This window comes from Zalophus californianus, chromosome 4 (genome assembly GCF_009762305.2).
Source record: "Zalophus californianus isolate mZalCal1 chromosome 4, mZalCal1.pri.v2, whole genome shotgun sequence".
In the NCBI taxonomy this organism is placed as follows: Eukaryota; Metazoa; Chordata; class Mammalia; order Carnivora; family Otariidae; genus Zalophus; species Zalophus californianus.
The window spans coordinates 31,879,985-31,893,486 of NC_045598.1; the positions used below are offsets into that span (position 1 = coordinate 31,879,985).

Sequence of the window (13,502 nt, forward strand, 5' to 3'; positions counted from 1 at the left end):
CTTCATTTGCCTCTTGGGTGCCTAGCCAGACACAAATGTAAGTCTAGACCCCAGTCCAACTCCCAGGCAGGGGGCAAGCGGAGCTCACCAAGGAGGGAAGGAAAGAGTGAGGGAGGGTGGGAGAACTTGGGTAAGCTTACCCCCGGAGCACAGCCTCCTCACAGCTGAGGCGGTACCCATCGGGAGGCCACAGGATGGAACCAACGGCCGGTACCCGTGGGTTCGAAGGTTTTGGGAGCTGCTGACAAGGTTGGTGGGATTCAAGGTAGAGTCCATTGAGTCTGAGTGTGGCTCCAAAGACCGGGTCAGACTATTCCCCAGGACAAAGCTTTCACCTGGAAAAGAGTAAAACCGGAGTTAGAGCAGGAACTAGCCTGGAAGGACTGCCAGGGCGCTGGCCTCCCAGGTACCTATTCGGATCGAGCAAGAGGCAGCAAAACAGAGAGCCCTGGGCTGTGTCTCAGGAGGCCTGTGTACTAGTCATGGTTCTCGCTTTTACTAGGTGGCCTTGGTCAAGCCCAATGCCACTCTCTGGGCTTGGATCTCCTTAGAGACTCTTCCTTTTAGACTAGATAGTCTTTGAGGTTTCTTCTGGTCTGGATGTCTTTTGCTTTTTCTGGATAAGGAAAACCTTAAAACAAATAGAGCTATTTTAGGAAGACGCTGCCTCCCTGTACACAAGATGCCAGCCCAGGATAAAGGAGTGCTGGAGAAGAGGTACACTTGCTTAGATGAGGATCCTTTAGAGGGTGACCCTCTAGCAGGACATTTCAGAAATGCTCTTCAGTGTCTGGCTAAAGGCCTGTCTCTGAAGGGTCTGCTCCTATGTTCCCTCCCTCCTTTCGTATTTGCCTCATTCAACAGAAACACCCCAAGGAAGCCGGGCTTGTACAGTGGTGAGAGCGGGGCCATGGACACCAGACTCGGAGTTAGAACTCGGCTCTGGCACTCAGTAGGCAAGGTGCTTCTCCAGGAACCACACTGTCCTCAGTTGGAACCCGGGACGCCCCTGTCTTCTGAGGCCCCACACCAGGCGGTCCCTGATAGAACACTCCAGAACCTGAAGCAGGCTCCCTCTCATGACTGGGCTCTGCCCGCACCGGGTTAGTTCCCCAGCCCTGGTCATAGCATATCTGCCTGTGGAGGGCCTCTTGGCTCCTGGGCCACACCACCATCCTTCGCGGTTGTTCTTAGAGGTCAGCTGTTGAGGTAATGATGGGACTCACTTAGGGCCTATGATCAACACTACAGTGTTGTTGCACACTGTCTGGCACACAGTAAGACCTCTGTGGCCAGATGGTTTAGGATTTTAGGATTCCTTTCTTTTCTTTCAAGATTTTATTTATTTGACAGAGAGAGACACAGCGAGAGAAGGAACACAAACAGGGGGAGTGGGAGAGGGAGAATCAGGCTTCCTGCTGAGCAGGGAGCCTGATGTGGGGCTCGATCCTAGGACCCTGGGATCATGACCTGAGCCCAAGGCAGACGCTTAATGACTGAGCCACCCAGGTGCTCCTTAGGACTCCTTTCTAATACTCACCTGAACTTGCTTGGTAACCAAGGGCGTAAAGGCAAGTCTAGCAGGAGACAGCTACTGGCCCTTCTCTTAGGGAGTGGGACTGATGAAACCCTTCCCCAGAAACGGTTCTGAAGGGAGCAGCTCTGGGCACCTGAGCCACAGCCCACCCCTTTCTGCAGATGAGCTTTCAGATTCCTGTTTTCCAGGAGAGAGGACCAGAGCAGCGTCCCACTTTTGAGACAAGAACAGGCACTTGAGGCAGCAGACAGGAGGCCTGCGTTCTAGGCCTGGGCTCTTGCCTTTCACTAGGTGTTTGATCCCAGGCAAGTTGTCTGTTTTCTCAGCACCAGCTCCCTCATCTGTAAAATGGGGGAAAAAATCACCCTCTGTCTTGCTGAGAACATCACATGCGAAGATGGAATGGGATGGACTTTACCAGGTGGGGAAGTTGTCATTTTATTTTTTCTTCACTCAGAGTTAGAGGGCAAACCCAAGTCCTCTGCAATAACTCAAGAAAAAGCTGAAATCTAGTTTCTGCATGCACTGGCAGGGCGACCTCACCTTTCTAGGCCATCATTTTACCTGGCAAGCACTAGGGATAGTACCCGCTTGCCTCACCTGAGCTCACAGACGTGAAGAATAACTATGACAGCACCAGGGGCTCCCCGGCTGCTGATGCAAGTCAGCGTGTCTTCCCCTCAGTGATGCTAGGAAAGGCAGCTGAGACAGGGAATCTGAGTTGAGGGGCCTGGCACTCTGGATGGGTGGCACTGGGACTGGCAATGGCATCCCATCTCTCCTCAGGAGATGTAGCATCATGCCCAGCGCTGCAGCAGGTCCTAGAGCCCTCACAGCCGATCAGACAAGGCCCGGGCTGCTTCAGTAAGACAAGGGCAGTGTGGGAGACTGCAGTGCTTTCCCGCTGGGCTCCATGGCGCTCCTGGGGCCTCCGCAGGGAGGCCAAGTGAGTAGGGCTCCTGGCCTCATCCCAGCTTTAGCAGAACAGCTCTGGTTTTCACTTCCATACCCCAGAGTTTTCATATAATCTTACCTTTGCAACAAGGAGGTCTGCTGCTAAAACAAAAGAAATTTTGCAACTACTGGCCCAGGGGTCAGAAGTTAGGGCTGAAAGACTTGAGTTCTATTTCTGGCAAGACCACTGGTCAGTGATCACTGCCTTTTTTCTGGGATTCAGTTTGGCAGTCTATAAAAAGATGTTTAACCTCACACTTAAACATCAATTTAAATGAAATTTGCTGTGGATGTGCTAGAGACATGAGAGCAGTCAGCATGAGAGGGAGCTCATTCCTTCATTGAACACACATTTGTGTACTTGCTACTATGCCAGGGAAGGGGTCTGCAGAGGTTAACAGACAGGTAAGGACCTTTCCTTACCCACTGATTTTCAGTGAGAAGCAGATTTTCTCTGAGTATCACCTTGCAAGGCTACTTTAAAAACTAGAGTTCCCAGGGGAGGATGGCTAGACTGGTGGGGAGAAGTCTAGAAATCACGCAAAGGAGAAAGAGCCTGGGAATGTACAGTCTGGAGAAAAGTCGGGGGAGACAAATACCCTAAGGGCAGTCATGGGAAAGGAAGAGAACTGGATCATAGATTGGGTCTTTTGAAAGGCAGAGAGTAAAACAGAGGGCAGGAGTTATAAGAAGACAGATTTTGGCTCAAAAGGGAGGGCATTTTAACAATCAGAAGTGTCCAACAAAATCGACTGTCATTGGGAGTACTTAAGCAGAAGTCAGATGACCACCCTTGTCTGTTGGGCTAGACACTAGATTACCTCTAGAGTACTTTCCACTTCTGAGATTCAAGGACTCTGCACTCACAACCATGCTTTCCCCTTCCTGGGGTGAAATGAATGAAGGAAACTAGTCTATGTAACTAAGAAAATTCTTCCGCCAACACAGGACCCAGAGACTACCACAGTTCTTATGTATGCTTAAGTCTGTCTCATTAAAAAAAAATCCTTCTCTGAACTACATGTCCCACATCCTCTACTACACTTTCATTCAACAAATATTGTTAAATACTTGCTATATGACAGGGTGATGGATACTGAGAATGAGGAAAAAACCAGATATTGTCCCTCCCCTCATGGAATAACTAATCTAGTGGGAAGGATGACAAGTACAAGATTATAAAAAATGAGAAGCTACTGCAAAAATTACTAAGCAAAGGAATAGGGTATTAAGACAGAAAATAACAAAAGGAGTAGTAGATGAGGAGACCTTGCGAAGTGTCTCTGACAACTTGATGTTTAAAAGCTGTGGTCTGAAGAAGAGTCCAAGTGGAGGTGTGCTAGACAGTGTGCTTGGTTTTAGGGTTCACTGGTGGCCCTAATGAATCCCAAGCATTACCTAAACATTCAGTCTCTAAGAAAAATTGCAAAGGACAGGAGCATGACCCAGTATGCCCCCTCACCCACAGAGAATTCTGTGGGAAGAACCAAAGAGCTGACTTGGCTTGGGTAGAACCTAATCATGGAAAAGGATCTGCTGTAGGTTCCCCTGGTGCAATGGCTAAGTGCTGCTGTCTGGTCGCTTGCAGAAAGATCCTGAGGTAGAAAACAGCTAGGAGTATTTGGGGAAATGAGGAAAAACAGTGTAGCTAAAATGTACAGAAGGAAGAGATGAGTTTGGAGAGGTAGACAAGGACCAGATCATGCAGAATACCGCAAAAACACGTGGCTTTTCTAAGAAAGCCTCTACAGAGTTTTAGGTGGGGGAGCGCCATAATCTCATTTATGTCCGAAGAATACCATTTGGACTCTTAAGTAGAAAATGGAGCAGAGAGAAACAAGAGAGGTAGTAAGGAGACCAGGTAGGCCAGAAAGGACCTCTCAGGCCAGGAGAGAGAGGATAATGGCAAAGGCAGTAGAGATGATTTGATGGACATGGATTCAGGATACATTTTGGATTTCCACTGCCAGCTAAGGTGGAGTAGCAGGGACTAGATATATCTGACTGCTTGAAACAACTAAAAACAAAAGACAAGATACATGAAATAACAGTTTTTAGACATTGGGCATCAGGTAGTGCAGGACAGTGATTCCTGAAAAGGGAGAACAAATAAGGTGAGTCCTAGGCTTGCTCTCAGCTCACTGTCTGGAGTCCCCAGGCGACCCAGGGGTAGGGAGGGGAAGATCAGACAGAGCCCAGTGAGCTCCCGGAGTTGAGGAGATGGAGCTGAGTCTGGGTAGGTCGAGGGAACTACAGTTCATGGACCAGAGCACTGGAGAGGTGTTTATAACTATATTTCAAATGCTCAAGAAGGCAGAGCAAAGATTATGCAGGCTAAGCAGAAATGCTGAAGATATAAAAAGACCCAAGTCAAACTTCTAGAAATGAAAACACAATGTCTGAGATGAATACATTGAGATGGATTAAGAGTAGATCAGAAACTGCAAAAGAAAAGATTAGCTAACTTAAACATAGCTATAGAATTTATCCAAAATAAAACAGAAAAAAAGGCTAAAAAATTTCTTAAAAGCATAAACTGTGGGAAAACTTCAAGAAGATTCATATATGTCTAATTGGAGTCTCCAAAGGAGAGGTGACAGAATATAATATACATGGAGAAAGAATGGTAGAGATTTTTTCGAATTTGGTAAAAACTGTAAACCCACATGTCCAAGAAGCTGAGTGGACTCCAAGCACAAGAGGCATGAAGAAAACCTCACCAGAGCATAGCATAATCAAATTGCTAAAAACCAATAATAAACAGAAGACCTTAAAAGCATCCAGGGAAAAAAAAAAAAAAAAAAAAAGGACCACGCAACCAAACAGAAGAATGACAGCAGACTTCTCAGAGAGACAATGCAAACCAGAAAACAATGGAGTGACATCTTTTAAAAAGTGCTAAACGACAAAAATGTCAATTCTAAACTCAGCAAAAATATCTTTCAAAAGCAAAGGTTAAAAAAAGACTTTTTCAAAGATACAAAAGCTGAAAGAATTTGTGTCCAGTAGACCATAAGAAGGAGAAATGCTAAGGGTAAAGTCCTTCAGGCAGGAAGGGGATCTGAAACTCTGGCTCTACGATGAAAAAATGAAGAGTACCAGAAATGGTTAACTATGAAAGGGTGAATAAAAAAGAATATTTTTTCTTTTATGTTAAAACAGTCTTTAAAAGATAATTAATTACCTACTGGGGCACCTGGGTGACTTACTCAGTTAGGTAACTGACTCTTGATTTCGGTTTGGGTTGTGGTCTTACGGTTGTGAGAGAGAGCCCCGCACTGGGATTCTCTCTCTCCCTCTCCTCCGGCCCCGCCTCCCCACCTCTCACCCTCTCGCTACCAAAAAAAAAAAAAAAAAAAAAAAAAAGGAGATAATTACCTATTTAAAAATATATGGAGCAGTAAAATGTACAGTGACAATAACACAAAGGCCAGGAGGTGGGAAGTGCAAGCACACTGGTGTAAGGTTCCTACACGGTATGTAAAGGGATATGATTATGGTTTTAAGGTAGATAGTGATATGTAAAAAAATGTGTAATATAAACTAAAGCAATGACTAAAATGAAGAGTTATAGCTAATAACCCAACAAGGAAATAGAACAAAATCATAAAAAAACTGGATTAATCCACAGGAAGGCAGAAAAAAAACACAGGAAAGACGGCACAAATCGCTCCACCAATAGCGTCTGTCTTTGTTCTCTGAGTTGCTGAAAGTGTAGATCTGGGTGGGCTACATGGTTTCTTCATTTATATAAGTACACTGTTATTTTATATAATTTTGGTTATGAAAGATAAGGTTGGGGAAAGCTGAGACCAAAGGAAATGAAATTATTTTACATGATAAAGTAATTGGGAGTTGCCTGCTGGTAGCTGGAAAAGGAGGAGGTATGGGATAGAAGGAAGAGAGAACAGAGAAGAAGATCCCCCAAACTCATTGTGGGTCCCAGAAATGGCAGCAGGCTGAAGCCTAAGGTTAACGAGGCCAGTAAGATATATCCTGTAACAGCTGATAAACATTAACACAAAGTTTTTTTTTTTTAAGAGAGAGAGGGAGAAAGTGCGTGCGAGCACAAGTGGGGGGAGGAGCGGAGAGGGAGAGGGAGAATCTCAAGCAGACTCCCCGCTGAGAGTGGAGCCTGATGCACGGCTGGATCCCACGACCTGGAGATCATGACCTGAGCCGAAATCAAGAGTCAGACGCTTAATCAACTGAGCCACCCAAGCACCCCACTGATAAACATTAAGATAAAACAAAAATGTTAAAATGCTTGCTGTTCTTTGTGGCAATTCTGCCTCCCCCTCCCCGCCCCCAAAAAAACTTCAGTATAGGTTTATTACACTCAACAGCCTTGCATTCGTTTTTTCCTTAGGGAAATGAAGGCTGAGGAACTAGATCAAATGTTTGGGGCAAAGCAGCTCAGGGAGAGACTGTCAGCTAGGAGAGTGGTCATGGAAAGAGGGGATAAGAACTGAGTCAGAGCAGGAAACCTAGTCTGAATTATGTGGGGTGGGGATTCATTTTATGCTATTTAGATTTGGATACTGAAGGAAAGGATTATCCCCAAATCTAAGAGGACTCACAGAGTCCTACACAACCTCCAGCTAGTCTCCTGCCTACTGTGTCACTCCACACCAATCCATTCTCTCACACAGGATCCCGAGCCACCTCTCTGAAGCACAGGCCTGACTATGTCCCTTCCCTGGGTCCTCGATGCTCAGTGACATAAAACCACTAACATGGTCAGTTAGCTTTTCCAACTGGGCCGCTGTCTCCACTGCAGCCCTGTCTCCCACGAGCCTCCCTGCCACCGCGGATCTCAGCTGTGCCAGACATCCGGTTCCTCTGATCCTCTGTCCCTCACGGTCTCAAATGCTAGTCAGTCAACTGGAGCATTCTTCATCACTCCCTTCCTCCATCATCTTGGTTCTGTGGCATCTTCACCAGGTTATCCTGCTGCTTCAGGTCCAAGCTTAGATATATTTTCCCAGAAGTCTTCCCTGACCATCTGGTTTGAACTTTTGAACTCTGAACTTGTCCTATGAAAGTACATATCGCCACAAATGAACCGTTTGCTTATTTGTTCCTCTTCTTTACCAGGCTGTGAACTCTAGGTGTAAGGACCTGGACTCCTGTTTACTGTGGAACCCTCCATGCCTAAACCAGAACTTGGTGTCATGCAGCCAATAAAATCTGGGTTGAGTGAATGACTGAAGAACGGTCTCAGTTCAATTAATTATGAACATTTGTATCATCTTAGAACTCTGAAGTTCTATGAGGAAACCCTGCATGGGGATGAAGGGGCATCCTAACAGATTTCACCATTATTTGGCTTTCATCCTGTGAATTTTAGGATTTTGGCAAGAGAACCTCTTTATAAGCTCAGAAGACCAGGATGGGAACTAAAAAGACAGGCACAAGGAACTTACTGCCATGGGACAAATGAATCTCTTCCTCCAGCAGAGAGGAATCTGGGCAATCCCCAAGCAGCAGACCCAGAGGTGAATGCTGGGTGGCTTCAGTTACAGCTGAGAGGAAGAGTCCCTGGGACCAGCTAAATGGGCCATCTCCTGTCTCACGCTGTCAGTTCTGAGGGCCGGAAGGAGCTCTCTCTCACCTAACCCTCACAGGCCTCTCACCTGACACAGCCGCGTGGGGAGTTGTGAAGAAGCAACCCTAATCTGACACTGTCTTCCCCCAGGAACCCCGCTTGACCTCTGCTTTCACCTTGCTCATTGTCACTCCGGCTCACCCCACATGCACGTGTCCTTGCAGCCCCCTCTCAGCGGGCACGCTTTCCCGGCGGGGATGGAGCCGGTTCGCCTCTGGCTCACCAGAGGCCATGACAGTGGCTGGCGCAGAGTGTCTGACAGCCGGCTTGCACTTTCCAAAATGCCCATGGCATGGGATGGAAGGTAGAAAACGAAGTCTGAGAAGTGGCTGCTGAAAAAGTGAAGTAAAGAGATAGAACAACTAACTACATGTAATGGATGGTCCTTCACTGGATCTTGGATTAGGGGAAAAAAGCAGCTAAAACGACATTATTGGGACAACTGGGGAAACTTGATATGGCCTATATATATCAGCTGGTAGATTTTATTAATGTTAAATTTCTTCAGTGCGAGAATAGTATTGTGTTCCCTGTTCCTAGGAGACACTTAGGGAAGTTTATTAAGGATCAAGTCTCTCATCTGTAGTTAACTCTCAAATGGTTCAGTAAATAAAAATACACAGACTTAGAGAACAGGTATAGTAAATATTGCAAAAGGTGAAGTGGTAAATCTAGATGAAGAGTGCATGGTTGCTCACTGCACTATCTGTACAACTTTTCTGTAGGTTTTAAGTTTTTCAAAATAAAACACTGGAGGAAAAAAGTCAAGTCTCACCGCAGGTGAGGAAGTCTAATGGGATCTGCATTTGATGACTTATCTGCTATACCAGAAGTGCATGGTCAGTCAGGCCGAGACCCTAAGGGCTAGGGTAGTGTGGAGACAAGCTACAGGGCAGGGGACGGGAAGGCTCCTTAAGTACCTGGATAAGAGAGGTGGTAGCTTTGGATGTTGAACTAGCAGAAGTGTGTAGCTGGGCAGAAGGGTGGGAGTGAGAAACCCCAGATCCAAGGGGCAAAGCAAAAGACAGCCCTGTGCAGATCAGACTCTTTGGCAGGGGCGGGGGTAAGTAATCAGGAAAGCACAGGAAATGACAGATGATCAGAGGTGGAGCAAAGAGTCAGGAAGGCAGGCAGGCAGGTAAGCAGGCGGGAAAGATAAGTGAAGCAGCATAGAGGAGTGAGAAATCTAGGCAAAGCTCTGGCTTGTCTGGGCACAACTGCTTCAGGGAAGCAAACAGAAACTGGGGTGAGAGCAGCCAAGTTGCTAAGCACCCAGGATGGGACACAGAAGTTAGAGAGTGAGCACAGGAAGGCCCAGAGGGTTGGCTGAATCTGTCTGAAAATGAGGGTAGGAAGAGGGGCAGCCAATGGTGGGATGTGATAACCTGGTCTTTGTCTCTTGTTGGTGAGGCAAGAGGGCAGAGTGGCTAAAGCTTGCTTCCTCCTATCTGGCAGCTGAATCAGAGGATGCAAAGTGGAACAGAATTCCCAGGAAACCTCAGGCCTCAATTCCAAACTCCCTCGGTGACCGCAAGCCCAGTGCGCACATCCCTGCCAGTCTCGGCCCGCTGCTACTAGTTTGATTCTCTTCGTTCTTAATGCTGCCACTCCACTGAAGAATTCTGGGTTCCTGGTTCTTGGAGAAATCTCTCTCTAGACTAGCAGCTAGCCTAAGTGTACATGACCCCCTCTCATGTATTCATTCCTGCAGAAGCTCAGGGAGGCCTCACTTTCATTACTGAGTGCAGTTCAGAGTTCCTGAAGGCCAACAGCTAGGGATATTTAACCAGCTGCCTTTGTCTGCCCCACCGCCACCGTGCCCAGCCCAGTCCCCCAGTGCAACATGCTAAGAACATTTTTTTCTGTTCTCAGATTCTGATGATGAAAGCAAGCAGGAGAGCAGGTTAGAGAAGAAGTTCCCTCCCAAGAAATGGAGCAGTGAGGGGGCACAGACATGTATGCAGGGACCAGGCCGGTCTGGCCCTCCCAAGGAGTATTTGAAATTCAGGTTGTCTTTTTGCCCTGCACGCAAGTCATAGGAGCAATGCTCATTGGGGTGCAGAGGTCTAGATGGAGGCAGGGCTGGGGCGCTGGGTGAGCAGGCACCTTCTCGAGAAGTGGCACTTTTATCAGGAGTGAGTTAAGAGAATGATAAAAAGACGCTGGGGGAGGCAGTGTGGGAACAAGACTCGTGCAGGTCAGAGGGGGCACCTTTCAGACTTCGGCTCCCTCAGCGACGGACAGCACGGCCTGCTGACCGCACCAGCTCTCCGCTCCTCTCCTCCCCAGGACGAGGTCCCTCTCTCCACGACCTACTTGCTACGTGTGGGGCCGAGCTCTGCTCCCCTCCCTCTCATGCTGGGTCCCGGGCCCCAGATGAGCAATGCTCAGTTCCCTTCCCTCCACAACCTCTCTCAGAAGTGCTTAGTCACTGTTCCGGCCCCGGCCACGCGGCCTCCGCTTTCCCGCTGCGGGTCTGCTCTGCTAACTGAGAGAGCTATTTTCCAGCTTGGGCTGCCCATGGCAGGAGCCTGAATCGACTTGCTAGATGAGCAGTGCTGGAGGAGCTAGGGCCATGCGCCAAAGGAAAGAGCGGAAAGAGCGGACGGCCAGTCGCTGGGGAGCACATTTCCCAATCTATGGCCTGAGACTAAACCTTCCTGTTGGCAAGGGAGAGCTCCCTTAGGCGTTTGTTCCCGGCTTCACCCGGAGAGGGGTGCTGTGACTTCGGGGTGGCCCCCCATGCTGCGTGGGGCTCAGAAAGGGAATTGTGAACCACCGTTTTCTAGGGATCAACATCCAGAGGACAGAAGGTTAACCCTAGAGAGAGGAGACAAAACGCAGGAGAGGGCAAAGTCGGGAAGGGACCGAGGAGTCCCGGGCGCCGCGGCCAAGGCGAGGGACGCAAAGCCAGATCTCTGGAGCATGGGGGCCGGGCTGGCAGGTGTGAGGGCCGGCCCGGGCTCCGGCCAGCACCGCGACCAGCCCTGTGCCCCCTCCTTGGCCCAGGCCCCATCCCAGCTCCTACCTGGTAGGTACCTGTCGTGGCTGTGGCCGTAGCCGGGGGCGGTGAGTGGCGAGGGAGCCTGTGGAAAGGGCTGGTTGCCAAACAGATTGTCACTGCGAAGGTTGTGGCAGAGTTTCTCCAGGAAGCGCAGGACGTAGGTGATGCTGTTGACGGCTGGGAGGTTGAGAGTGTGCTGTTCACGGTCAAACACGGCTGTGGAATGAAGGAAACAGGGCTGAGCACGTCAGCCTGGCAGTGCAGGGCAGCGAGGGGCAGGAGGAGCCCAGCCTCCCGCTTACCTGGTTACACAAAGCAAGCAGTGCCCGGGGTTTTTCCCTCCCTCCCTTCCCCTCGCTACCCCTCCCTTCCCCTCCCTTCCCCTTCCAAGGGTTTGATTTTTGCCTCCAACTCCAAAGGGCTTGCTGAAATGGGAGTGGCCAGGCCAGGTCTGGTGCACCTGGGCTCTGAAGTGATTTTACTCAACTTGTGAAAACAACTGTGAATGTAACTCTATCTGCTCCATCAGTTGGCTGGGCTTCCTCCAGGAAATCTGCTCATTTCGGGTTCTCTTTCCATAAGAACTGCCCAAGAACAGAGAAACTGGGCAGACGAGGAGAATATAGCTGTTGCCAGCAACGCTTTAGGTGCACCGATCTGATCTGTAGGAGGGCACTAGAGTTTCAGCAACATTTGGAACCATTCCACGCTTGGTTTTATTTTACTCCCTATCTATTTCTATTCAAGAAGTATCTGTATAATCCTTACAAAGCAGAAAGCCTTTGCATTTGTCTCTGAGGGCAGCAAGGAAATGGGGAGATAGGCCATTCCCAGGATCCAGTTTCAGGGCACAAGAAGAACCCTAGAAAAGTTGTGGGTGACAGCAACTCCACAGAGGCAGCAAAGCAGGGCGGGTCCCCGAAGACTACCGCACAGAAGTCTTGGCCTCAGAAGGAAAGGAAGGCTTGATTTCCCAGCAGTCCTCAGCCATCTAGAACAATGCCTTCCATGCCTGCCCTCATCCTCCACAGAGCCAACTGCTCCCTCACGTGGGCTCTCCCACTACCCTGTGTGCATTTCTCACACATTAGAACCCTTCTCCCCTGTCCTCTGTCCTCCCCCTCCCCTGGCCAGGGTCTAGAAATAACCTCTGACATATAATAAAGGCTCACTAAAGGTGTGCTAACAAAGTACAGTTACTTGTGGGGTCTTCTACAAGAATACAGGTACTCCTGGGGTCTGCCAAGTCAGGTGGCTCTCCTGAGGCCGGATACTGCAACTCGTTAGAGGGAAGGGGTGGGAGACTATGCAGTATCGTGCAGTTGAGACTGAAAGGCTCCAGGTTAAGTCTTCATAGGTTTGGTAGGTAAGGAGTGGGGTTCTGGACTTGGGAACACTGAAACAGAACCATGGCACAACAGGAAAAGTGGATATTCTCAGTGAAAACAAAAAAACACAGAACACGGTCTAGTTGAATCAGACAGAGCAGAAGAGAGAGAGAGGGAATGGTTTTTCCCACTCTGCCCTGGGATTCAACTTCCTTGTAACAGGGCTGGCTTAGGACCAGGCAGCTGAGGAGTGAGAAGAACATGACAAGAGTCCCGTGGTCCCCCAAGGCCAGGAGGGAGGCTGTGGCAGTCTGGAGAAGCTCCTGTTGCCACAGTGTAGCCCCTCTGGATTCTTTCTTCTGGAATGCCTTTACAGCAACACACATCTACTTCCTGTATGCAGAGGCCGAGCAGGCAGACAGGAGAGGAGTCTGCCTAGAGGCTTGATTAAGCAGAGTCTGTGTGGGTATTCTATTTGGCAGAGGTGTGCATAAGGCTCAGAGGGGTTCCGGGAGTTGAAAAGGAGGACTCTCGGCGGAACGGAATCCCTTCCCATTTCTCCAGAGCCTGTAGGCGTGAAGTAGGAACCAGGAGGACTTGCCAGAAATCAGCCAGTGGAGAAGGCCTGCCCCCCTGGCTAGGAGGCCACATCAGCCCCAGGGTGCTTACCTGAGATCACTTCACCGCCGTGGCCCTGTTTCAGGAAGCTGAAGACGGTTTTCTGATGGTACGCACAGTCGATGCAAGCCTGGACAGCCTGCTGCAGCACCACGGAGGCGCGGGCTGGCCCAAAATGGTCGGGGAGCAGCTGGACCTTCTTCTTATCTAAGTGGGGGCCTGGGCTGCCATTCTTGTTCAAGTAAATACAAACTGCAGAGACAAAGAGTCAAAGCAGCTTAAAGAGCGTCCGGGGTACAGAAGTGACAGAACAGTGCTCTCTTCTGTCTCACACACTCTGGGCTCTGGTCCCTAGCAGGATTCTCAGCTGCTAGGCTGGTGAAACCCTGGGAGGGGGCAGAGGGTGGCTGTGTCCAGCTGCAACCAGCCCAAATTGCATGACCAAAGGCTCTG

The 13,502-nt window shown here is 49.1% G+C and overlaps 1 protein-coding gene across 1 annotated transcript in view; it reads right to left on the bottom strand.

Annotated features, from left to right (window-relative positions):
• The window catches only part of SCMH1 (Scm polycomb group protein homolog 1), a 183,645-nt gene that overhangs the window by 9,080 nt on the left and 161,063 nt on the right, over positions 1 to 13,502 (bottom strand). The window contains 3 exon segments of the mRNA XM_035727089.1: positions 141 to 335; positions 11,128 to 11,319; positions 13,101 to 13,301. Of these exon segments, the coding sequence (XP_035582982.1) occupies positions 141 to 335; positions 11,128 to 11,319; positions 13,101 to 13,301 (588 nt within the window).